The following is a 27,190-nucleotide window of genomic DNA, read 5'->3' as shown; positions in this document are numbered from 1 at the left end:
TTAACTCAAACCTCGTTCAAGTCAACCCCCATTCAAGATTCAACCCAACCCGTATTAGGCCCGATCCTTTTTTAACTCAAGCCCCATTCAACTCAACCTTCTCTAAATTCAACCGCATCGTCAATCATTCCTAACTCAACTCAATCTCCCCACAATTCAATCCTCATTGAAAGCGATCCCGTCTAAATCATCCTTCTTTGGTTCAGACATGTCTGAACCATTCGTTTTATCAAAATACAAGTATCCTTTCATTCTCGAGATATTTTCAATTTGAAATTCACTAAAATTGCCAGAACCTAATTTAGACGAGTTTTGCAGATGAAAAAGTAAGTGCAAACTCACACAGCTACAAACATTGTCATATAAAACCTTTAAATATAAAACCTTTAAAACAGTAGACTTTTGAATTGTCTACTCGCACGTAACGGTTTATACCAAAAAATATTGATATCAATTTTTGATCGCAGACGTCTGCAAAGTCCATATGTCTGCGAAGTCCGAAGACGTCTGTGAGGTCCATCGCGAGATAGTCAGAAAAGGCACGATTGGAGCTCGGGATACGGAGGCAAATCACGGGCAGGAAAAAAGCATTACTCAACACTAATATCCAAATTGCAAAGGGTTTTAATGTTGCCACTACTTCCTTAAATGCAGGAGTCCCAGGTCATAATCCGGCTGGGTTTATTTAATGAGACGTTTACCCTTGCAAAAAGAAGGAATTCCCACGAGTCAGCTCCACTTCCGGTTTACTGCATAGTTTGGCAAAAGGCAACTAGCGAGATGTCTCCGCTTATCATGCAGTAATAGACGACTAAATGACCTACAAGATGTCGAAGGATCTACACAAATAACTGCTGGGGGTAGAATAAAAATTGCATTCTGTTTTCAATTTTCTTGCGAACTTTAAGTGAACCATTGGCCCCGAGGAAAATTGCAATGAAATATCTCACCAAGGGGCGTACTCATATATCAGCAGTTTGGCTGGATGGAGAGATAGAACGTAGAAAAAGAAACAGACAGTCGAAGACTTCCCAGCGCTAGTCGTGAAAATGTCTGTAAGCTTAATGCTGGTGACTTTAGAGAGTGAAATATTGAAAAATCCACGAAACAGAAAACCAAAGCTCCGATTGGTGCTGAACAAACCGGTAGAGGCTAATTTCTTTAAGGGAGACCAGTAAATGTAAATCTGTGAAGACTTTGACGATGATATGATGTACCTTATGATTTTCATATGATTGCTTCCAAGAAAAAAGGGGGAAAAAGGTTTGCTAAAATCAATGAAAGAACTCAGAGGGGTCACTTTTTCGAAAAAAGCAGAAATCCTGGCCAAGCTGGTCCAGAATATCCGCAATTACAGGAGGACGAAGTTTTAGAAGAATTTGCTGTCCAGTGAATTCTCAAAAGATCTGACAGCCACAAACAGATTAGAAGCCATATCAGAATAAGAAACTTTTCCAATTCTAGTTTTGTGAATCAGAAATTTATTGTGTATTCCTTTTTTTATTTTTATTCTTTTTCATTATACTACTTAGGTGAAGTTTACTTTACCCTAACTGGTAGAAAGGAGTGCTTATTGTTTAAAGGTAAAACCGTATTAGTGCTCTATCAGTGGAAAAAAAACTATCACTCCAACTTGGCAGTTCCGAGCATGCTCTACACAGCTAAAGCAAAAAAGATTAAAGATAAAACCGTTTTTTTACGCAAAACAATCAGCAAAATATAAGGTTTTAGTATGGAATTTTATTATGGCCGTTTGTTACTTATCTTCTTTTGGCTTAAAACAATTTTGAAGCTAAAAGGCATCAAGTAACAAAACTACCAAAATACGTAAGAAAATCAGATTTTAACACTTCAACGTGATTGAGGACGTTAATTAGTAGCCTAGAACTTATATTTTATATTCCGTGTTTTAAATACATTTTTGTCTCGAAACAGTTTTTGTTTCTCTTGAAAATTTTGGAAAATGTCACTTAAAGTCTTTTGTGTTTCCATGACTGAGTTCCTTAATAGCACTACTCTTTCCAAATAAAATATATAAAAAAAAAATATAAAAAGTAAAAAATAAAAAAGTATAAAAATATATAAAAAGTAAGAGCAACATTAAAACTGAAAACAAACGTAAATTATACAGTATACGAGGGGGGCTGAGTCCTGCTCTATACCCCTCTCTTCACGGTACAGTTTTTAAGAACGTTAAAAAAAAAATGTTCCTTATTCTAATTAAACGGTCCTTGTGTCTCAAGAGTTGTTTTTTAAGAGTTGGAAAAATTGTTCTAACTTTAGCGAAAAGAGTGGGGCATGGAGGAGGAGGGGGAAGGAGCCTCCATCATATACAGAGTAATTTCTGTTGGTCTTAAGTTTTAATGTTGTTCCTTGCTTTCAGTTGCAAAAAAATAGTTTTATTTTAATCTAATGTCTAATAGGTTTTCAGATTATGCCAGGAAACTACCTCCCCTCGGTGGAAATTTCCCCACCCGCCAAAAACTATTTTCGCAAAAAAAATTCGGAAAATTCTATTTTCGCTGCACATTCCTCCATGAAAATTTCGTGCGGACTATTCCACCTGAAAAATTATCCTTAGAATACTGACATTAAAAGAAAAAACACTTTTTATTTCATTTTTGACCGTTGTTATATTCATACAAGAAATTTCCTCTATATCAAAAATTTTTCCTGCCCCCCCCCCCACCCTCCAATGAAAATTTTCTCCCGTGGAAAACTTAACCAGGGAGAATTTCTTCTGGCGATAACACCCCCATGGAGAATCCCCCGTTGAGTCCCCTCCACAGATTAATCTCCAAGATAATTCTTACCCAACTGAAAATTTCTCCAGAAAATCTCCTCATGCAGAAATTAAGTCACCAAAGAGAAAGTAATACAAACAAAACGAATTTTAGATAGGAATTCTTTCTAATCCCCCTTCCTTGTAAACTTCACTATTGAGAGCTCACCCCCAGAAACTTCCCTACCAACAAAAAATTATTCCGCCGAAAATAACCCCCCAGAGAAAAATTTATCCACCCAAAATTATATATATATATACTTCTCAATAACAAACACTATATGTGAAAACTGGACACATTTCATAATATGCAGGCCTTTCCCCGAGAGCTGTGGGGAATAATGTCATCCACAAAGACAAAGGTATTTCAGTTTTCAACTATGCTGAAGAAAATGGCTATCTCTAAATCTTGATCCATTGACTATAGGGAAAAAGAGACGTTAGAGGGGGGCTAGCTGCCCTTCAATGTTTTTGTTCACTTGAATAGGGTACTAGAACTTTTAATTTCTTTTTAAATGACCCTCGTCCGATATTATAGGATCATTGGCTCGATATAACAACGGCTGAAAAGAACAAAGGAACAAAAAAAAATAAAAAATAAAAACTAACAAACACACATCCATTGCAAAAATACAAAATTCCACATTTTGTGGATAGGAGTTTGAAACCTGTATAGTAGGATCCTTTGGTACGCTGAATCTGACGGTGTGAATTTCAACAAGATTCTACAAGTTTTGGGGAATGCTTCCTCCTTTTTCAAAGATAAGTCAAACTTTCTCAGGATCGTAACTTATGATGGGTAACATTAAACTTAATGAATCTTACTCATTTGGAATCAAACAATTCGTGGTAACGAACTTTAGTAAGGAGCGACCCAGCTCAATAGTAACCAAAACTCTAAAAACCGGAATTTTGATACCAATAGTTACATCAAAAGAATTGTATTTTAATGTTTATTTTAAATATATAAGTTTCATCAAGTTTAGTCTGACCTATCAAAAGTTACGAGCCCGAGAAAATTTGCCTTATTTTAGAAAATAGCAGAAAACACCCCCTAAATGTCATATAATGAAATTAACACCTTAATGCATTAACACCTTAATGAAAATAACACCATAAGATTCAGCGTATCAGAGAACCCTACTTTAGTAGTTGCTAGCTCCTATATACAAAAATGTGGAAGTTTTTCAATTTTTTTCAAGAAGACAGATCACGGATGCGTGTTTATTTGTTTTTTTTTTCCAGGGGTTATCGTATCGACCCAGTGTTCCTAGAATGTTGCGATACTGCTCATTCTAACGGAAATTTAAAGTTCTAGTGCCTTTTCAAGTGACCAAAAAACTGGAGGGCACCTAGGCCCCCTCCCACGTACATTTTTCCCCAAAGCTACCAGATCAAAATTTTGAGATAACCATTCTGTTCAGCTTAGTCGAAAACCTATTAACTATGTCTTTTGGGTTTAATTAATCCCCCAGAGTTCCCGGGGGAGGGCTGCAAATTACAAACTTTGACCATTGTTTACATATAGTAATGATTGTTGGGAAGTGTACAGACGTTTTCAGATGAACTTTTTCGCGTTGGTGTGGGGGCAGTCCGGGGGAGGGGGTTACGTGGGAGGATCTTTTCATGGAGGAATTTACCATGAGGGAAGAAAATTTCCATAAAGAGGGTGCAGGATTTTCTAGCATTATTTAAAAAAACCAATGAGAAGATATATACATTTTTTTCAACTGGAAGTAATGAGCAGCATTAAAACTTAAAACAAACACAAAATATTACATATATAAGGGGGTTCGTCTCTTCCACAATAACTTGCTCCTTACGCTGAAGTATTTTTAGTAATTTCAACTATTTATTCTACGACCTTTGTGATTCGGGGGGTCATTCTTAAACATTTGGTAAAATTCAAGCTTTAGCATAAAGAGCGACGTATTGACGAAATTAAAATTTCGTTTTATTTATTCATATGCGGTGAGCCAAAATCAAAACATGTATTAATTCAAAAATGTTCAGAAATTGAATAAAAAAAAACAATTTTTTTAAACTGCAAGTAAGGAGCGACATTAAAACTTAAAACTATCAGAAATTATTTCGTATATGAAATGGGTTGTCCCTTCCTCCAAGCCTCGCTCTTTACGCTAAAGTGTTTTGTATTGGTTTACAAAGTGAAGTTGTGAGAAAGAGCCAAACTTTAGCGTAAAGAGCGAGGCGTTGTGGAGGGGACAACCCCTTTATACACGGAATAATTGCTGTTACTTTTAAGTTTTAATGTCTCTCCTTACTTGCAGTTAAAAAAAACTTGTTTTTTTATTTAATCAAACAGTTCTTGGTAACGAACTGTAATAAGGAGCGACCCGGCTCAATAGTAAACGAAACTCTAAAAAACGGAATTTTGATGATAAAAGATATATCAAAAGAATCGAATTTTTATGCTGAGTTTAAATATATAAGTTTCATCAAATTTAGTCTTTTTCATCAAAAGTTACGAGCCTGAGAAAATTTGCCTTATTTTGGAAAATAGAGGAAGACACCCCCTAAAAGTCATAGGATTTTAACGAAAATCACACCGTCGCATTCTGCGTATCAGAGAACCCTACAGAAAAAATTTCAAGGTTCAATCTACAAAAATGTGGAATTTCGTATTTTTTGCCAGAAGACAAATCACTGGTGCGTGTTTATTTGTTTGTTGTTTTTTTTTTTCCCCAGGGGTCATCGTATCGACCAAGTGGTCCTAGAGTGTTGCAAGAAAGCTCATTCTAACGGAAATGAAAAGTTCTAGTGCCCTTTTTAAGTGACCAAAAAAATTGGAGGTCACCTAGGCCCCCTCCCACGCTCATTTTTTCCCAAAGTCAAAGGGTCAAATTTTGAGATAGCCATTTTATTCCGCATAGTCGAAAACGATAATAACTATTTCTTTGGGGATGACTTACCCCCCCCCCCCACAGTCCCTGGGGGAGGGGCTGCAAGTTACAAACTTTGACCAATGTTTAAATACAGTAATGTTTACTTGGAAGTGTACCGACGTTCAATGAAAAGGGCGCAGGATTTTCTAGAATTACTATTTAAAAAAAAAAATGAAAATATAAACATGAAAAAGTTTTTTCAATTGAAAGTAAGGAGAAGCATTAAAAACTTAAAACGAACATAGAATATTACGCATATGAGGGGTTCTAAAAATACTTTAGCATAAAGAGCGAGTTTATTTAGGAGGAGATAAATACTTCGCTCTTCATGCTAAATTATTTTTAGTAATTTCAACTATTTATTCCTTGGCCTTTCTGATTCAGGGGTCATTCTTAAAGAGTTGGGACAAAACAAGATTTAGTGTGAAGAGTGAGGTATTAACGAGGGGACCAACCCCCTCATATATATAATCAAAAATACAAGAATATAAAAGTTTGTTACGTAAGTCAATTCTTAAGCTACGTATATTTTTTACTAATAAAAACGTTCGTTAAAAATTTAAAGTTCCCGTTGCCTTTTTAAGTAACCGAAAAATTGGAGGGCAACTAGGCCTCCTTCCCCATCCCTTATTTCTCAAAATCGTCTGATCAAAACTAAGAGAAAGTCATTTAGCCAAAAGAAGAATTAATATGCAAATTTCATTTTAATAATTCATGCACGGAGAGCCAAAACTTAGAACGAACATAAATTACTCCGTATATGAAAGGGGCTTTTCCTCCTCGACACCCCGCTCCTTGTTCTAAAGTTTGATTCTTTCTCGCAACTCTACTTTTTAAAACAATAAAAAACTTTAGCGTAAAGAGCGGGGCGTCGAGGAGGAAAAGCCCCTTTCATATACAGAGTAATTTCTGTTCGTTTTAAGTTTTAATGTCGCTCCTTACTTTCATTTCAAAAAACTTGTTTTTTTATTTAATCAACAAAAAAATTCAATACTTTCGATACATCTATTGTCATCAAAATTCCATTTTTTAGAGTTTTGGTTACTATTGGGCCAAGTCGCCCCTTACATACAGCTCGTCAGCCATCAACTGCTGGATCATACCCATTTTTCTGACAATTCATCCTTGCCCCCCCCCCCTCGGTTGGTCCCAGATATAGCCCTAGGATACATAAAAAACTAAAAGAAAGCACTAGAAGAAATGAAATTCTCGCTTTATAATTGCAGCATGTTTCTATTAATCAGATTATCATGTTTTCTTGCATTGTTTTCCACCTTTTTATAACATTTCAAATAATATTCTCATAAATTAATTTTATTGAGAACACTTGGCAGGGAGTTTTTCCTTGGGTCAAAAACGCGAGAAATTCGGTTAGCAAAGAAGGCATGGGGTATTACGAAATGCAAAATATTGGATCCCCTCCTCAACGCCTCGCTCTTTACGCTAAAGTTTTTTATTGTTTTAAAAAGTTGAGTTGTGACAAAGAGTCAAACTTTAGCGTAAAGAGCGAGGCGTTGTGGAGGGGACAACCCCTTTCATATACGGAATAATTTCTGTTCGTTTTAAGTTTTAATGTCGCTCCTTACTTGCAGTTTAAAAAAACTTGTTTTTTTTTATTTAATCAACAAAAAAAGTCAATTCTTTCAATACATCTATTGTCATGAAAATTCCGTTTTTCAGAGTTTCGGTTACTATTGGGCCAAGTCGCCCCTTGCTTACAGATCGTCACCATCAACTGCTTAATCATAACCAGTTTTCTGACAATTCACCCCCCCCCCTCGGTTGGTCCCAGACATAGCCCTAGGATACATAAAAAACTAAAAGAAAGCACTAGAAGAAATGAAATTCTCGCTTTATAATTGCAGCATGTTTCTATTAATCAGATTATCATGTTTTCTTGTATTGTTTTCCACCTTTTTATAACATTTCAAATAATATTTTCTCCGTCCTGCTCTACGCGGCGGAAACCTGGCCCCTCAAATCAACCATCCTTAAAATGATAGACGTCTGTCAGACGAAACAGCTTCGCCGGATCGAGGGATTCCGGTGGGATGATTTTGTAAGCAACGCAAGGTTGCTTACTCTCACCTCCCAGGTGCCATTCTCCGTCCAGATGGCGCAGAGGTCTCTCAGATGGTTCGGACACCTCCTACGAATGCCGACATCAACGCCAGCCCGAATAGTGTACGACTTCGACCCAAAAGCCCATGGCTGGTCTCGCCCGAGGGGCAGACCTCGGACAAGGTGGAAAGACAGCCTCGACAAATTCTTGGTGATGGCCAACATTGCTGTCGACGAGGCGCCTCATTTAGCAGCAGACCGGTCCGCCCGGAGAAGTCAAGTTGCGAAGCTCTCTACGCCGCACCCCATGCGGCAGGAGCCTTAAGTCAAGTCAAGTAAGTCAAGCCTGTTTTTATTAGCATGTTTTCTTTAGATGTGATCAACCAAACCAAATTTACCGAATGGGGTTGAGTCCTAATGGGGTTGAGATGTTTGTCAATTGAGTTGTTGAGCTGAATGGACGTTGAGTTGGACAAGAATTGAGGTAAACGGATTGAGTTGAAAAGGGTCGAACCAAATAGGGGCTGAGTTAAGTTTTCACCGTAGAGTAGTAATTTCTCTTTTTTCTTCTAAGCTGTATGTTAATAAAAACAACCAATTCTTTCTTAAATATAACAGAATTTCGTAAGAGATCAATAGAAGATTACTTTTCTTTGTATTGTTAATTATTTGTTGAAAACTATGTAACTTCAACTAGAAGCAACATGTCAAAAACTTTAATATGTTTTACGACTTATTATACAAGTTATTATGCTCATAATAACTATGACTGCTTGATATGACTACTACATACCATAATAACTGTGACTGCTGGATATGCGAAGTTGATTTTTCAAACAGTTGTTGGTAACGAACTGTAGTAAGGAGCGACCCGGCTCAATAGTAACCGAAAATCTAAAAAATGGAATTTCGATACCAATAGTTACATCAAAAGAATCGCATTTTAGTGTTTATTTTAAATATAGAAGTTTCGCCAAGATTAGTCTTACCCATCAAAAGTTACGTGCCTGAGAAAATTTGCCTCATTTTAGAAAATAGGGGGAAACTCCCTCTAAAAGTCATAGAATTACTTGATCATAGAATGATCATCGAATGACGAAAATCACGCCATCAGATTCAGCGTATCATAGAACCCTATTGTAGAAGTTTCATGCTCTTATCTACAAAAATGTGGAATTTCGCATTTTTTGCCAGAAGGCAGATCACGGATGCGTGTTTATTTGTTTTGTTGTTGTTTTTTTCCACGGGTGATCGTATCGACTCAGTGATTCTAAAATGTTGCGAGAGGGCTCATTCTAACGAAAATTAAAAGTTCTAGTGCCCTATTTAAGTGACCAAAAAATTAGAGAGAACCTAGGCCCCCTCCCACACTCATTTTTCCCCCTAAGTCACCAGATCAAAATTCTGATATAGCCATTTTATTCACCATAGTCGAAAAACCTAATAACTATGTCTTTGGGGACGACTTACTCCCCCACAGTCCCCGTGGGAGGGGCTGCAAGTCACAAACTTTGACCTGTGTTTACATATAGTAATGGCTATTGGGAAGTGTACAGACGTTTTAAGGGGGATTTTTTTTCGGTTTTGGCGGAGAAGTTTATGGAGTACGTGGGAGGATCTTTCCTTGGATGAATTTGTCATGGGGGAAGAGAATTTCAATGAAGGGAGCGCAGGATTTTCTAGCATTATTTAAAAAAAACAATGAAAAAATAAATATGAAAAGTTTTTTCAACTGGTAGTAATACCACGCTCTTTACGCTAAAGTATTTTTAGTAATTACAACTATTTATTCTACGGCCTTTGTGATTCAGGGGTCATTCTTAAGGAATTGGGACAAAATTTTAGCTTCAGTGTAAAATGCGAGGTATTGACGAGGGGTTGAACCCCCTCATATACGCAATAAAAACATACGAAAATGGAAGCTTGTTACGTAAGTTAATTCGTAAGTTACGTATATTTTTTATTAATGAAAACGTTCGTAAGAAATTAAAAGTTTTAGTTGCCTTTTTAAGCAATCAAAAAATTGGAGGGCAACTAGGCCTACTCCCTCGCTCCCTTTTTTCTCAAAAACTTCGATTAAAACTATGACAAAGCCATTTAGCCGAAAAAAATTAATATACAAATTTTGTTTTAATTATTTATGTGCTGGAGAGCCAAGATCAAAATATGCATTAATTCAAAAACGTCCAGAAATTAAATCTAAAAAAAACAAGTTTTTTAACTAAAAGTAAGGAGCGATATTAAAACTTAAAACGAGCAGAAATTACTCAGTATATGAAAAAAGCTTTTCCTCCTCAACACCCCGCTCTTTATGCTAAAGTTTTTTACTATTTTAAAAAGTAGAGTTAAGAGAAAAAGTCAACTTTAGCGTAAAGAGCGATTTGTGATAGTTTCCAAAGAAGAATCCGATGAGTCAAGGAATCAAAAGCTTTACGAACATCCAAAAATAAAGCTGCCGGGATATGACCAGAATCTATTGCCGAATGAATGAAATTCGATAAGGCTGCACAAGCATGCTCTGTAGAGTGACTCGCTCGGAATCCAAACTGGAAATCCTGCAAAAAAATCCTTTGCATCCAGATAACTAAGAAGCCTGGATAGCATAGCCTTCTCAAAAATTTTGCTGAAAACAGATAGGAGAGAAATTGCCCTATAATTAGCAGGATCACTCCGAGAACCACCTTTATAGAGTACTATAACCTTAGCTCGCTTGAGAGATTCAGGAAAAATACCTTTCACGAAAGACAGATTGACGAGCTTAGTCAGTGATGAAAGAATAGCAGGCAGAATGGCACGGATAACCCTTGTAGGAATTTTGTCTGGTCCTGAAGAGGATGATCCTTTAAGAGCATTCACGATACGAGCTACCTCAAATTCAAAAAATGAATTCAAGACCATCGACTTCAAACGTGAGGGTCCAAGAAAGGCTCCAAAATCGCAACGACAAGTTGCAGAGCTTGCAGAGGAAGCAGGTACCTTTCCTATATTAGCAAAATAAAAGGTAAGCTCTAGCTGAACATCTGCATCTCCTTGGACGGTTTTACCATCGATTTTCAGCATTGATGGAACTGAAGGCAGAGGAAGAGTAGGTCTAAGAACTAAATTAATTAAATACCATATCTTCCTTACATCCCTCCCACGTTCAGAAAATTTCCTGTGATAATACTGAGAATTTCCCTTCCGACACAGAGAATTAAATATATTCCTATAGGCCTTGAATCGTTCGTGATGAGCTAAAGATGGTGAAGCCTTGTAAAGCTTCCACAAATAATTTTTCCTTTTCTGGCTTTTATGGAGACTTGAAGTCAGGTCTCCATCATCCATGGATTCAGTGGTGCTATCCTTTTCGAAGTCGTGACTTAGGTGTGACTTCTTTTTTGCGCAAACAGAAGGTCTGCATCCAGGGGTTCAATGCCTCCTTCCAAAATCCTTCGTAGATAATTTATCACATTTTCACCCCCATTCAAATATTTATTCTCAAATCTTGTCTACCCTAAAACTAGTCCCTGTAAACATGATTAGAATCGAAATAACTGACACTCCGTGTTGTTAATAAGGTTAAAATAGGGTGACAAGTTTAGAAGATTCAAAAATTTCGTCCGAGTTGGAAACACATTTTTTATTTTAATATTTTAACAATTATTTTAATTGTTTTGTGGTTGTTCCTCTATTTCATATGCGTGAAACAACAAATTTACCAAATTGCACTTGTTTTGCCAAAACAACAAAATAGGGTATCAATTCACTCTAACGCAACAATTTGTAGTTTGCAACATAATTGTTGCAATTGCAATTGTTGCAAATGCACAGTTTGCAATTCTCAAACCGTGTCTCCCCTAAAGCCATGATTAGATAAATACATGATTAGAATAGAAATAACTGACACTCCGTGTGGTTAATTAAGTTGTTTTTTTTCACAGTTGCTCATTACAAAACCCAGAAATTTCAAATTTAGTCCTCAATGGGAGAACAGGCCAAATTTACGTTAGGTATTGTCAAATTCAACTTAACGCTATGTTTCTTTGCATTTCCTGCGATTATTATCCAATAGAAATCTCGTGCTTTTTTAGCTTTTTCCAATTGTATTTTCGAAATGTATCGCTTATGGTTCATTTTTGATCAAAATTGTGGTATAATAAAATGCCCTTCCCCCATCAAACCCTTCACAAACTTATAAATGATCAAGGATGTGTACGGAGGGTCCTGAGCCACCCTACATCTAAAAAATAATACTATTTCCTTTATTTTGTGAATGGTTAACCCTTAATTGTTTCTTTGAAGCAAGATATAAGTGAGAATTGAGTTACTTGAGTGTTTAGTCTAAAAAGGGATAACCTGACTTGTTATCGTAGCTAGTTCAGATGGGTAATTTTGCATTTAGATTTTGCCGACGATATCACGCTCATTGAGTCCTGTAAACAAAGAGAACCAGAATTACTAGAAGCTGTATGGGACAGAGGCCGACTTATCGGACTAAGAATCAACGCTGATAAAACAAAAAGTATGTTTTATGTAACGGATTCACTTTTGCGCCTGAGTTGCAATAACCAGCACATTGAGCAGGTTCTAGATTTTAAATACCTTGGGAGCACGGTGATAAATTTGGGTTGTACTGAAAAAGATATATCATGCCGCATCGGCAGACCTCCGGTACATTCAAGAGACTGAAATCGATATGGAGGTCGCAGAGTTTCTCCCTCCGACTCAAACTTCGTCTATTCAATAGCAACGTAATCCCCGCCCTGTTACATGCTTCTGAAACCTGGCATCTGAATAACGCACAAGAAAGGCGAATTCTAGCTTCCTTTTTGCAATCGGGCTGGAGCCCGATTGCAAATTTCCAGGATTCCGTCTTTAACTAAATAATAAAAGGAATCAAAAGAGTGGTTAAAATCTGAATTAGAAACCAAACTACTCCATGGTACATCAGCCAGACGAGAATTAAGTAGACTTAGCTCAGTATCACCATAACGGAAAAATGGGAGATTAGATGGTGATGCTATACGCTGCGCTTGATCAGCACTCTTATATCGGGAAATAGCGGGAAAATGATCAGAAATATCACTAACCAGCACCAAATTATCTAAGACATCTAGTGACGAAAAAATATTATCGATAAGAGACGCTTGTGTTTCAGTAACTCGGGTTGGTATACAAACTGAAGGTAGAGTTCCCGAAGAGAGCATCATTGACAAAAAAATCAGTAGTTGAAGCAGAATTTTGATCCAGCAGGTTGAGGTTAAAATCACCCATAAGGATTAGTTCACACAGATATTTTTGGACTGAGTCCAATACTTCTTCCAGAATTTTCAAAAACGAAGGAATAGATCCACTGGGGGACCTATAAACCAAACCCACACTAAATAGGCCTACTTATGCATTGATTTAATCTCAATAAATAGGGATTCAAAGATTCCTTCCTCATTTCTGCTCAAAACATTTCGGACATTATATGCAAGACGCCCACCAATATAAAGCATAAGGCCACCTCTCGCCATCTGTTTCCTATTCAGCCTCTCCATCCTATATCCTGGGATATCTAGAAGGATATCCTTTTTAGAATCCAGGAAAATTTCACATAATCCTATAATATCAGGAATTCCATCACTAACGATCCGTTTCAGCTCATCAAAAGACGAGCAGAGTCCCTGAATGTTAAAATGAAACACAGAAAAAATATCATCTCGTATAGAGGAGGCAGAACCATTTAATTGCGAAACATACTTACTTTTAAAAGCCGTATTAGAATCATTATTCATCTGATTTCTACTTCCAATTGAATTGTTAATAATATTTTCAATATCTAAAGGATTACTTTGTAAATCAAGTAAACGATCCCCCAAAGATTTGATACCAGCTTGGCCACTACTCATGGTAGATGGCAGTTCTACCCCACGACCAAGCCCACCAGACCCCAGGTTTAAGGAAAAAATATAAGGAAAGAAGAGTAAAAAATAACACAATCAAGGTATGGATAAATAATGATAATAAAATTAAGTTAAGAATAAATAAGAAAAACCAGGGAAAGAGAAGAAAAAAGAAACAAGGAAAAACTAAAAAATAAACAAATAATCAGCACTGGTGATATAAACCATTCATTCACAAACATAATAATAATATCACACAAACCATTATCATACATTGACCTCACACCAAGGAGTACTCCTCCGCAATGCCTCTTCCATTGAAAAGTAAAAGCACTAAAACTCACAGTAAATGGGTTTGTTCTAATACTATACTGTTGGTGCAAAAAACAAAAAAAAAAACAAATAGCAATACAATAAAAAAGACACAATATTTGTTGTAGCAGAAGATACCATTATATAAGTCACTATTACTGTTTTTATTGTATCGGACCAAACTAACTCAACAAATAATTCACGCAATACTTTTTTCTAATCAAAACACAAAAAGTGTCCGGGCTTCCACAAACTCACTAAACAAAAAAAGAAAAAAAAATATTCAGTCATGTAATCCAGTCCATAGAATTGCCCCGGCCATTTCCTTGCCTTCGCTGTCGTTGCGTTTGAATCAGGCTACTAATATCTGGTGGGATTTAATCAAACAAAAACATCTCCACTGGCCCTTCCTTAAGGCGACGAATACATAGAGATGGTGGTATGGATCTCGCAATCCAAGTTTCAAAACCTGTTTTTTCACGAATACTGGTTCGGATAGCTAAAAGTTTTTTTCGAACTTCTCGAACAGACGGGGGAAAATCATCGGATAAAAAAACATTCTGATTGCCCATGATAGTTTTTCACGAAGATTTCGAACCTGTTTCAGAACTGCCACTTTCAGCTCCCTGTTCTCCATGGTAACCTTTATCAGCTTTTTTAAGGCTTAACATCAGCTATCGTCTATTTGAGATGGATTCCAAGACATGCCGAAATTATACTATCAAAAATCGCCTCAGCGTTTACAGTATCAATCGCTGTCACGTTCCATACTAGAATATTTTTATCCGTTTCTTTACTTTCCAGCTTCATCATTGTATGCCTTAGGCTAGATAACTGCGATTTCAGTAAAGAATTTTCATCAACCAGCACTGAAATATGGCTCTTCAAATCTTCGGTTTCTACCTCAAGGCTGATCACTTTAGGCTTAATACCTTCCACCTCGAATTTCGATTCCAATACAGATTCTTCGATCTTATAAATCCTTTGATCTAATCCTTTGAAATTAACATTCAGCTCATTTGAATTTTCTTTAACAGTCTGTAAAACTAGACTCAAACTATCAGCTAGTGATTTCAATGAGATTTCTTCCATAGGACTGGATGTGGGAAAAAACTCGACATATTTTTCCTGCTTCCTCTTTCCTCCCATTATACAAAATAATAATTGAACTCCAAGAAAAAATAGACTATACCACATAATACTACCATACTACTACATAATACTACATACATACTACCATACTACATAATACTACCACATACCACTGTACATAGTACTACATACACAATACTACCACATAAAACTCCTTTAATTACTCATTTTGCGTAATATTGGCATCCTAATCTACCCAAAAAAATTTCGACAGCAAATTAACCTTGCTGAACACTAAATGAACGGTCCGAGGCAAAGTAGTATTTACCTCGAGTGCATTCTTGTTTTATCTACACTTTGTGAGGGTAAATCCGGTTTAAGATGTTCACTGAATGAATGCTATATGTGAACTGAATGAATGCTATATGTGAATTGGGAAGCAAGTTTTTCTATTCATTAAAGTATAGCGAAAATTAGACTTAAAATCGGAAAAATGTACATCAGGTTATTTATGATATATGTTGGAGCCGAAAAATAAACCGAATACCATTATATTGCAACTTATGACAAACTTAACTGTTTTTCCATTGCCTTTATGAATGGTTTATGTAAATTGCATATATAAACAAGACAATCTCATCTTTTACTGACATGCAGAACACAGGAAAATTAAGAGCATTTAAGCGTGTACACCTTGTACAGTAGCTGCAATGGAATAATGGAGACTTCTGTTTATGGTATGTATATTACAGTCCTTTTGAGAACAGTTTTTCTAAGTGATCCAGTGGCCTCTGCAGGCTGGAAAAATTAAAAGAAATGTTCTGGTGACAGCCAAGAGTGTCCTTCGCTTATTACTATTTTTTTATTTTAATTTTATCTATAAGTGACACTTTGATACATTCTGTCAGTTTTTTTTAATCTTCGAGTTATTTCCGTTCAAAGTTTAGGACTTTAATTGTAACTATGTAATTACAACTATTATTTTATTTTGTAAAAAAAACGTAAAGCCTATAGGTTGAATAGTTGCTATTTTGATTTCCTATTATGTTTTGATTTTTTTATGAATTGCAGTGAGTGCAGTTTTATGAATTGCAGTGAGTGCAAGTTTTAGCTACATGACCTACTAGTACTAGGGTAAAAATTATTTAGGGATAGCTAAACGATTTGTAGTGATAGTTAAGTAAAGAACTTACCAGTGATATCCACAAAATTACTGGGTTAGACATTGGGTGCGAAAATGTAAAATCCTTACAATTTTCACGCTCAGCTCCTTCAGTGTCATTAGCAATTAAGTCATACGAGACGTTATCAAGTAACTGGAGGATTGAAGTATTCACTGAAGAAATGATATATGTTGCATTCAAGCACTCCATATTGTCTAATTCAGTCACCTGAAAAGGATAAGAATGTATGAGTTTATTTTTGACGGTCAAATTTTCAGACTTCTTAATTTGGTATGAGACTAATCTGTAAGTCGCAGTTTTATATGGGAGTCCTTAACTAATTGCGCTATCTGAAAAATAATTTATTATCATTCACCCCTACTACATGTTTTGCTTCTCACTCTCTCTTCATCTCTCACACTCTTTATCTCTACATTATCTTTTCTCCTTCCTTTTCTGTTTCTCCCCTTATCTATCTTTTGCTCGCCTTTTTTTGTTGGTCATGCCTTCCCTGTTTCTTCGGTGGTCTATTACATTTATATTATGCTCTTTGAAATTTTACAAGGAAAAAATGTTTAAAAAAAAAACAAAAATAAACAGTGTGCGCAAAATTAAATTCAAGTTACATGGTTAGACGGCAAATAATGCGAGTTTTGACCAGCAGTTAGAGTTGAGAAGAAGGTATTTAATGAAGTACGTAAAGGGCCACCAAAATGTAGGGACAGGAAGAGGGAAAAGCACGGAGCCCGGCTTACAGAGGGCCTGGGCCGAGCCTGTAAGGAATTTTTGTGTTATTTAGCTGGACATGGGATTTATCACTATACATTAATAAACAAGTCAGTGAAGGCTGTACTGATTTTAGAATTGCTTCCCTGAGGTAAAAAAAGGATATATATATATCTATATATATATATATATATATATATATATATATATATATGTATATATATATATATATATATATATATATATATACTAGCTGTTGGGGTGGCGCTTCGCGCCACCCCAACACCTAGTTGGTGGGGCGCTTCGCGCCCCCCCAAGCCCCCCCCGCGCGCGTAAGTCGTTACACGCCATATTAGTTACGCGCCATTAAAGTTGTGTTCCTATGTCCCACCTGTGAATATAGATAGATTTACATATGTGTTTCAAACTACGTAAAAATTGCGAATATACAACATTTTTGGCTTTCCACTACTGGGAGCTTTCCGTTTCCAATTGCCAGCAATTGATCTGAAAATGTTTGACCAGAGTCATCGTTTTGCAATCGGACACGCATATTTGTAGTTAATTTTAATATTTTTACGTGTGCCCATAAATTAGAATTTTTCAGGCAAGCATTCATTTCGTCTGCAGGAGTTAAACTACGTAAAAATTGCGAATATACAATATTCTTGGCTTTCCCATTGTCTGTGCATATACAAAGCCGTATGCACTAATAATGACGTCATATGCAAACGCTCTTTTTACAAACAAACAAACATGCATACACACAACTCGTTTTTATATAGATAGATAGATAGATAGATACAATACAAATTAACTGCGTAAAACTTGCGAATATACAACATTCTTCGCTGTCCAATTGTCGCTGCATATAAATAGATTGTCAGGTTTACCGACCCTCGAACATGCAACGTACAATTGTCCATGGGAAAAACAATCAGTATTAAGATCTATACCACATTTTTCTAATGATTGACCTTGAGCTTTGTTAATGGTGATTGCAAATGCTAATCGAATCGGGAATTGCAATCTTTTAAATTGAAAAGGCAGATCCGTTGTTATCATGGGAATGCGAGGAATAAGAACAGCCTCACCCTCAAAAGGCCCTGTCAAGATTGTGGCCTCTATTAGGTTTTCCATTGTTTTTTTTACGGCAAGTCGCGTGCCATTGCAAAGCTTTGGTGGGTTGATATTTCTTAAAAGTATTATTGGTACGCCTATTTTTAGTTGTAGCACGTGTGGTGGAAACCCTGAAAGATCTATGGAATTTAAAAATTCAGATGGATAATTAACCGCTTCATTTGGTTCCAAAACTGTGTCGACTGACTTGAAAAGGACTGCCTGGTCTCGAATCTTGGTCAAAACAATATTGTTGATTTCGTGGACGTCTATATTTTTGGGTGCGAGAATCGCTCTTTCACTTAGCCATTTATTATTTTTATAATTTTTTAGAATATTCGGAAATACTTTTTCAATCAATTCATTTTTGGACGTCACTAAATTACAAAAATCAGCAGGTAGTTGTATACGTCCTGAAATTGAGTCTATCGTATCATTAATGTCTTTTTGTTCCGACGCTAACTTGGAAATGTTATTTTGTACATACGACAATAGATCACTCGTACTGTAACTTTGTTCACGATCCAATTCTACACATGTCGAAACAGCAGCGATACGGTTAGGTGAAGGCATTCCCAAATCCTGAAGAGGTTTGTTTGCCATACGTACGCACAAATCTTCTATAATAACTAAAGTGTAGTTATAAATTTCTGATGTAAAATCAAAAGTCATATCTGACGTCTCTAACTGTTTTCGATGGAGTATATCTTCGGACATTTTTGACTTATATTTTTCCCATAGCTCTGTAGGAGCTGATGGAGAGCAAGTGCACGAATTTGACTTGGGGTTGACGTTTCGCACGCGTCATTGATGCAGTTATCCCAGTATTGGTCATTCTCCAATAAATTCAGAGCTTGGCATGCACTACGGTAAGTGTCATGTATAGTACCGTTTACAGTTCTCAAATACTCAAAGGATGTCGGACCGGGTACATTCACCAAAAGCAGGCGTAGAAAGAAGCATTCATGTTGATTGGGGTGAACGGTGTAGAGTCTTCTTATCGTGGTATCTTTGAAGATGGTAGGTTGGCCGTAAACCCACTGGTTATCTACCTCGATGGTGGTACCGTTGCCATTGTAGGTTCTTCAGTCATTTTACAATTAGAAATTTCTCTTTCAACGGTCTTCTTACAATTAAAAATTTGTCTTTGAAGGATATTCTTAAATACCTGTGTCCTGGTCGTCATTTATATTCCCTGTGTCCCGGTCGTGATTTGTGTCCCGGTATCCCAGTCTGTAATTTCTCTTTGAGTGTCCCGGTCGTTATTTATATTCCCTCTGTCCCGGTTGTCATTTGTGTCCCGGTCTGTAATTTCTCTTTGAGTGTTTTTTCTTTTTAGTATTTTTTAGTTTTTTACATTTTTTCTTTTTTCAGTTTTCTTTTTCTTCTTTATTTTTCAGCTTCACTATGAAATACATATCGCCGAACATTTGTTTTTTTAACTAAAATCTGGTAGGCATTGATGACCTTATCCAAGTCAAAATCCCAAACCCAATCATCATCGCTATCATTTTCAGTTTTGATATGTTTTGACTCTCGCTGTCCAGGTGGATCTTCATCTAACTGCGCGGTTTTGCGTTCCTTAGCCTCAAGCCTATTTCCTTGCGGTTCTTTTGATTCCTCGGCACGCTTTCTTTTCTGACTTTCTCTATCAGCAGCAAGTTTTTTGGCATAGACTCTTTGAGCATCTTCATTGGCTTTTGCCATTGTGAGTTCATCAGTCATTTTAAACTTAAACATTAATAGATTTCTACGTCAACATATATGTCTTAAATATCTTTAATGACGTCACCGTCATAGCAAAAATGACGACAACTAACTTCATGACGTCAGTCGACACAGAAACATGACGTCACCTGATCCACAGACAGACAACTTATTTTTATATATATAGATATATATATATATTTAATTGCCCAAAAAATTCTCATATCTTTTCTGTAGAAAAACACAAATACAGATTGAAAGAGTAAGTCTGAACAAGTGACACCGAAAGGGTTTAGGCTTAGTATACAATCTAGGGGAGGCCTTTGAATCCGTGCCCCAGACCGCCCTAAACTGAAATACCTTCATTGTCTAATGTTTTTCATATCACGTCTTATATTTTTGGTGTAACTTGATTATAATTTGCTTTCAATCAACATTCTGTCCTCTGGTGTCCTCCTAAAACCTCGTCTGCCACCTCAAATACTTCCTGGGCTTAAATTTGATCAAAAATGTTTGGAAGAAGGCAACGACTGTAAATAAAAACGATATTCCTTGGTTAATTTTAGCTTTTCATTCCAATGTTTTTTTTTCCGTTTTCTAACTCCTTTTCAAGTGTAAGCCCTCTAAAATAAATCACCTGACATACATTAGGCTTCAAACTCTTTTTTTTATAAAAGCAGCATTGGCGCTATTTGGTGCAAAAAATGTTTTATGCTGCAAACATGATCAAAGAAAAACAAAGCCTCGTTCTGTTTTCCTTTTTTTTGCAAAACAGAAAATATGTATAACGAATCATTGTAGAAATACCTTAAATTAGGTGTGACTTCTTTTTTGCGCAACAGAAGGTCTACATCCAGGGGTTCAGTGCCTCCTTCCAAAATCCTTCGTAGATAATCTATCAAATTTTCACTCCCATTCAAATATTTATTCTCAAATCTTGTCTACCCTAAAACCAGTCCCTGTAAACATGATTAGAATCGAAATAACTGCCTCTCCGTGTTGTTAATTAAGGTTAGCATAGGGCAACAAGTTTAGAAGATTCAAAAATTTCGTCCGAGTTGGAAACATATTTTTTATTTTAATATTTTAACAATTAATCTAATTGTTTTGTGGTTGTTCCTCTATTTCATATGCGTGAAACAACAAATTTACCAAATTGTACTGGTTTTGCCAAAACAACAAAATAGGGTATCAATTTACTCTAACGCATAGCAATATTTGGTAAATTTGTAGTTTGCAACATAATTGTTGCAATTGCAATTGTTGCAAATGCACTGTTTGCAATTCTCAAATTGCGTCTCCCCTAAAGCCATGATTAGATAAATGCACGATTAAAATAGAAATAACTGACACTCCGTGTGGTTAATTAAGTTTTTTTTTTTTCACAGTTGCTCATTACAAAACCCAGAAATTTCAAATTGAGTCCTCAATGGGAGAACAGGCCAAATTTACGTTAGGTAGTGTCACATTCAACTTAACGCTATGTTTCTTTGCATTTCCTGCGATTATTATCCAATAGAAATCTCGTGTTTTTTTAGCTTTTTCCTATTGTATTTTCGAAATGACTCACTTATGGTTCATTTTTGATCAAAATTGTGATACAATAAAATGTCCTTCCCCCATCAAACCCTTCACAAACTTATAAATGATCAAAGATGTCTACAGAGAGTCCTTAGCCGCCCTACATCTAAAAAATAATACGATTTCCTTTATTTTGTGAATGGTTAACCCTTAATTGTTTCTTTGAAGCAAGATATAAGTGAGAATTGAGTTACTTGAGTGTTTAGTTGAAAAAGGGATAACATGACTTGTTGTCTTAGCTAGTTCAGATGGGGATTTTTGCATTTAGATTTTGCCGACGATATCACGCTCATTGAGTCCTGTAAACAAAGACAACCAGAATTACTAGAAGCTGTATGTGACAGAGGCTGACTTATCGGACTAAGAATCAACGCTGATAAAACAAAAAGTATGTCAGTGACAGATTCACTTTTGCGCCTGAGTTGCGATAACCAGCACATTGAGCAGGTTTTAGATTTTAAATACCTTGGGAGCACGGTGATAAATTTGGGTTGTACTGAAAAAGATATATCATACCGCATCGGCAGACCTCCGGTACATTCAAGAGACTGAAATCGGTATGGAGGTCGCAGAGTTTCTCCCTCCGACTCAAACTTCGTCTAGTCAATAGCAACGTAATCCCCGCCCTGTTACATGCTTCTGAAACCTGGCATCTGAATAACGCACAAGAAAGGCGAATTCTAGCTTCCGAGAATGCATGTCTCCGGAGAATATTAAGGTCACAAAAAATCTCTAATGAGAAGGTAAGACGGATAACCGGACAACCCATAGCGATAGATGTCATTACGACACGTCGGTGGAAATATTTGGGGCATGTACTTCGCATGGATGAATCCCTGATCCTAAAAGCGACATTCCAGAGACAACCCGAAGGAAAAAGAAAAGGCAGGCCGCGCAATACACTCAGGTGCACCTATCAGAGAGACCTGTGAAACATAAATGCTTCCCTTCAACCGACGAAGGAAGATGTTTTTGCTGCGGTGCACATGAGAGATGACTGGAGGCTGCCTGGGCACCTCTGGAGGCACAGGAGGATCTAAGGGTCTAAGAACCTTTGATTTAAATACTCCCCTTCCCTCCTATCCCTCGATATAGTCGAATATCAAACAAGGAGATAGCTGATTTTACCGTTTTTTATTCTTTTTCTTCATTCTTTTTGTACTTATTCTTTTTCTCATTTTTCATTTCATTCTTTTTTCATTCTACATGATAATTTTGCATGGTTTCTAAATTTATTTAAGTAGAAGTATAGTCTTTCCACTATTCTAAAGGAAAAATTGAAATAAAAAAAAATCTAGTTACATTAGACTCATATAATTTCTATTGAATGTTAAGAGTCGCTTCTGGTTTAAACGTTTTCCGACTATCTTCGTCTTCCTCTGATGCCTAGATATATCCTTAGCCTATACGCAATGTTTGCTGATTTTGTTCGTATGCAACATTCATTGGACTTATTTCTTACCAACTTCTTTCCTTGTGCCAAATAGTACAAAAAAAGTTTCACGATCAACAGGCATATGTATATGGCCTAGGATTATATTCAAGTATTAAGAAGAGGAGGCTAGGATGTACTTATGTTAAAAGTGATTCTAAAAATCCAAACCAAACAATTTCCTCTAATGTAAAGTTGAACTATTTTTTCACGATGCCACTGATAATTATTGGTAGTAAGGTTTAATTTTCCAAACAATTTTTGATATTTCCAAGATGTCATACCAAAGGGGGAGGGATTTAGGAGAAGTATTTTGTCTTGGAAGAAGCTAAGGCTTTTGGCGGTCATATATAAATATATATATATATACTAGCTGTTGGGGTGGAGCTTCGCGCCACCCCAACAGCTTGTGATTCCTTTCTTGCTGTTCTTGTGATTCCTCGGCACGCTTTCTTTTCTTACTTTCTCTATGATTCCTCGGCACGCTTTCTTTTCTGACTTTCTCTATCAGCAGCAAGTTTTTTGGCATAGACTCTTTGAGCATCTTCATCGGCTTTTGCCATTGTAAGTTCATCAGTCATTTTAAACTTAAACATTAATAGATTTCTACGTGAATATATGTCTCAAATATCTTGAATGACGTCACCGTCAAAGCAAAAATGACGACAACTAATTTCATGACGTCAGTCAACACAGAAACATGACGTCACCTGACAGACAGACAGACAGACAGACAGACAACTTATTTTTATATATATAGATATGGGGAGCTTCGCGCCCCCCCAAGCCCCCCCCCGCGCGCGTAAGTCGTTACGCGCCATATTAGTTACGCGCCATTGTAGCTGTGTCCCTGTGTCCCACCTGTGAATAGAGATAGATATAAATATATATTTTTAACTACGTAAAACATGCGAATATACAACATTCTTCGCTGTCCCATTGTCTGTGCATATAAATAGCATTTATATTCCCTGTGTCCCGGTCGTCATTTGTGTCCTGGTGTCCCAGTTTGTAATTTCTCTTTGAGTGTCCCGGTCGTCATTTATATTCCCTGTGTCCCAGTGTCCCGGTCGTCATTTGTGTCCCGGTCAGTAATTTCTATTCAAACAATCCCTGTGTCTCAGTTGTCAATTATATATCCCGCCTGTGCCCCCGGCGTCCCCGTTGTAGTTGTGTCTCTGTGTCCCGGTCGTCATTTATATTCCCGGTCGTGATTTGTGTCCGGGTGTCCCAGTCTGAAATTTTTCTTTGAGGTTCCCGTTCGTCATTTATATTCCCTCTGTGTCGGTCGTCATTTGTGTCCCGGTCTGTAATTCATCGTTGAGTGTTTTTTCTTTTTAGTTTTTTACATTTTTCAGTTTTTTTTTCTTCTTTATTTTTCAGCGTCACTATGAAGTACAAATCGCCGAACCTCTGTTTTTTAACTTAAATCTGGTAGGCATTGATGACCTTATCCAAGTTAAAATCCCAAACCCAATCATCATCGCTATCATTTTCAGTTTTGATATGTTTTGACTCTCGCTTTCCTGGTGGATTTTCATCTAACTCCGCGGTTTTGCGTTCTTTAGCCGCAAGCCTGTTTTCTTGCTGTTCTTGTGATTCCTCGGCACGCTTTCTTTTCTTACTTTCTCTATCAGCTGCAAGCCTGTTTTCTTGCTGTTCTTGTGATTCCTCGGCACGCTTTCTTTTCTTACTTTCTCTATTAGCAGCGTGAACGCATTAACGCATGTCTTAAATACCATTAATGACGTCACCGTCATAGCAAATTTGACGACAACTAACTTCATGACGTCTATATATATATATATATATATATATATATATCTATCTATATATATAAAAATAAGTTGTCTGTCTGTGTGTCTGTCTGTGGATCGGGTGACGTCATGTTTCTGTGTTGGCTGACGTCATGAAATTAGTTGTCGTCATTTTTGTTATGACGGTGACGTCATTAAAGATATCTAATCATGAAGTTAGTTGTCGTCATTTTTGCTATGACGGTGACGTCATTATAGATATTTAAGACATATATGTTCACGTAGAAATCTATTAATGTTTAAGTTTAAAATGACTGATGAACTTAAAATGACAAAAGCCGATGAAGATGCTCAAAGAGTCTATGCCAAAAAACTTGCTGCTGATAGAGAAAGTCAGAAAAGAAAGCGTGCCGAGGAATCAAAAGAACAGCAAGGAAACAGGCTTGAGGCTGATAGAGGAAGAAAGAACAGAAAGTGTGCCGAGGAATCAAAAGAACAGCAAGGAAACAGGCTTGAGGCTGATAGAGAAAGAAAGAACAGAAAGTGTGCCGAGGAGCTACCAGAGCAACGCGAAAGCAGACTTGCTGCTAAAAGAGAAAGTGAAAAAAGAAGGCGTGCCGAGGAATTACAAGAACAGCAAGAAATCAGGCTTGCTGCTGATAGAGAAAGTAAGAAAAGAAAGCGTGCCGAGAAATCACAAGAACAGCAGGAAATCAGGCTTGCTGCTGATAGAGAAAGTAAGAAAAGAAAGCTTGCCGAGGAATCAGAGCAACCTGAAAGTTATCGCCTGGCATTCAGGTACAGCCCAGTCGATGATTATAGATTGAGTAGATGTGTTCAAATCGGGACAATGTCAAAAATTTGTCCCTATTGCAAGGCCTTGAAATTCAATGGTGAAACAATGGGAATGTGTTGCGCCTCAGGAAAAGTTAAACTTCCTCTATTGGCTGCACCACCAGAGCCATTGAAGACTTTCCTTACTGGAACTACGTCAGAATCTAAGCGTTTTTTGTCAAAAATCAGAAAATACAACTCATGTTTCCAAATGACGTCGTTTGGAGCCCGAATCGAAAATCCAGATCAATTTATGTCTACTTTCAAAGTAAAAGGACAAATTTATCATAGAGCAGGGTCCCTTCTACCATTCTCAGGCGAGAATCATAAATTTTTACAATTGTACTTCATCAGTGATAGAAATTCTGAATTGAATGCACGTTGCGAAATTTCTCCCAACGTTGAAAGAACAATCGTTTCCCAATTGCAACATATTTTCCACGAAAATAATAATTTTGTGCGTCTGTTCAAAACAGCCATCGATTTGATGCCTACTGATACGCATAAAATTGTTATTTCCGCTGACAAAACGCCTCCTGGCCAACATGTGCGTAGATACAATGCTCCAACAATCGACGAAGTGGCAATCGTTAGGGTCGGTGATCAGTTTTACCTCGAGATATTATTCTTCATAAGCGAAACGCTCAGTTGTTAAGAATTGCTGAAACTCATCGATGCTACGATGCCCTACAATATCCTATCATTTTTTGGGATGGAGCCGACGGCTATCACTTTAATGTTAAATTGATATTATAGAAGATTTGTGCGTACGCATGGCAAACAAACCTCTTCAGGATTTGGGAATGCCTTCACCTAACCGTATCGCTGCTGTTTCGACATGTGTAGAATTGGATCGTGAACAAAGTTAAAGTACGAGTGATCTATTGTCGTATGTACAAAATAACATTTCCAAGTTAACGTCGGAACAAAAAGACATTTATGATACGATAATGCATTGTGTCGATAACAACGTTGGAGAAATTTTCTTTTTGGATGCACCAGGAGGTACTGGTAAAACGTTTGTAATAAAACTGATTCTGGCATCAATTCGATCAAAAATTGATATAACGTTGGCAATTGCGTCGTCCGGAATAGCCGCAACATTGCTGCCTGGTGGAAGAACTGCTCATTCCGCTTTGAAATTGCCTCTGAATTTGCATTCTACAGAAACTCCCACATGCAATATTTCCAAATCATCTGGGATGGGTAAAGTATTGCAGCAATGCAAACTTATTATTTGGGATGAGTGCACAATGGCACACAAAAATCGCTCGAGGCTCTGGATCAATGCTTGAAAGATTTAAGAGGGAATTCGAAACCCTTTGGCAGCACATTAATATTGCTTGCGGGAGATTTTAGGCAAACATTACCTATAATACCTAGATCAACTCCTGCAGACGAAATGAATGCTTGCCTGAAAAATTCTAATTTATGGGCACACGTAAAAATATTAAAATTAACTACAAATTTGCGTGTCCGATTGCAAAACGATGACTCTGGTCAAAAATTTTCAGATCAATTGCTGGCAATTGGAAACGGAAAGCTCCCAGTAGACTCAATTTCAGGACGTATACAACTACCTGCTGATTTCTGTAATTTAGTGACGTCCAAAAATGAATTGATTGAAAAAGTATTTCCGAATATTCTAAAAAATTATAAAAACAATAAATGGCTAAGTGAAAGAGCGATTCTCGCACCCAAAAATATAGACGTCCACGAAATAAACAATATTGTTTTGACCAAGATTCGAGACCAGGCAGTCCTTTACAGGTCAGTCGACACAGTTTTGGAACCAAATGAAGCGGTTAATTATCCATCTGAATTTTTAAATTCCATAGATCTTTCAAGGTTTCC

General features: G+C 36.8%; 1 protein-coding gene across 1 annotated transcript in view; it reads right to left on the bottom strand.

Moving 5' to 3' along the window:
- LOC136039764 (somatostatin receptor type 2-like) overlaps positions 1–16,370 on the bottom strand; it is a 188,012-nt gene extending 171,642 nt beyond the window's left edge. Inside the window, exon 1 of the mRNA XM_065723628.1 lies at positions 16,211–16,370. Within this exon, the coding sequence (XP_065579700.1) occupies positions 16,211–16,243 (33 nt within the window). The 5' untranslated portion in view covers positions 16,244–16,370. The remainder of the gene's footprint in view (positions 1–16,210) is intronic.
- Positions 16,371–27,190: the final 10,820 nt, after the last annotated feature.

The sequence above is a fragment of the Artemia franciscana genome, chromosome 20, assembly GCF_032884065.1.
Source record: "Artemia franciscana chromosome 20, ASM3288406v1, whole genome shotgun sequence".
Lineage (NCBI taxonomy): Eukaryota > Metazoa > Arthropoda > Branchiopoda > Anostraca > Artemiidae > Artemia > Artemia franciscana.
This window is presented reverse-complemented; position numbering and strand designations above follow the sequence as displayed.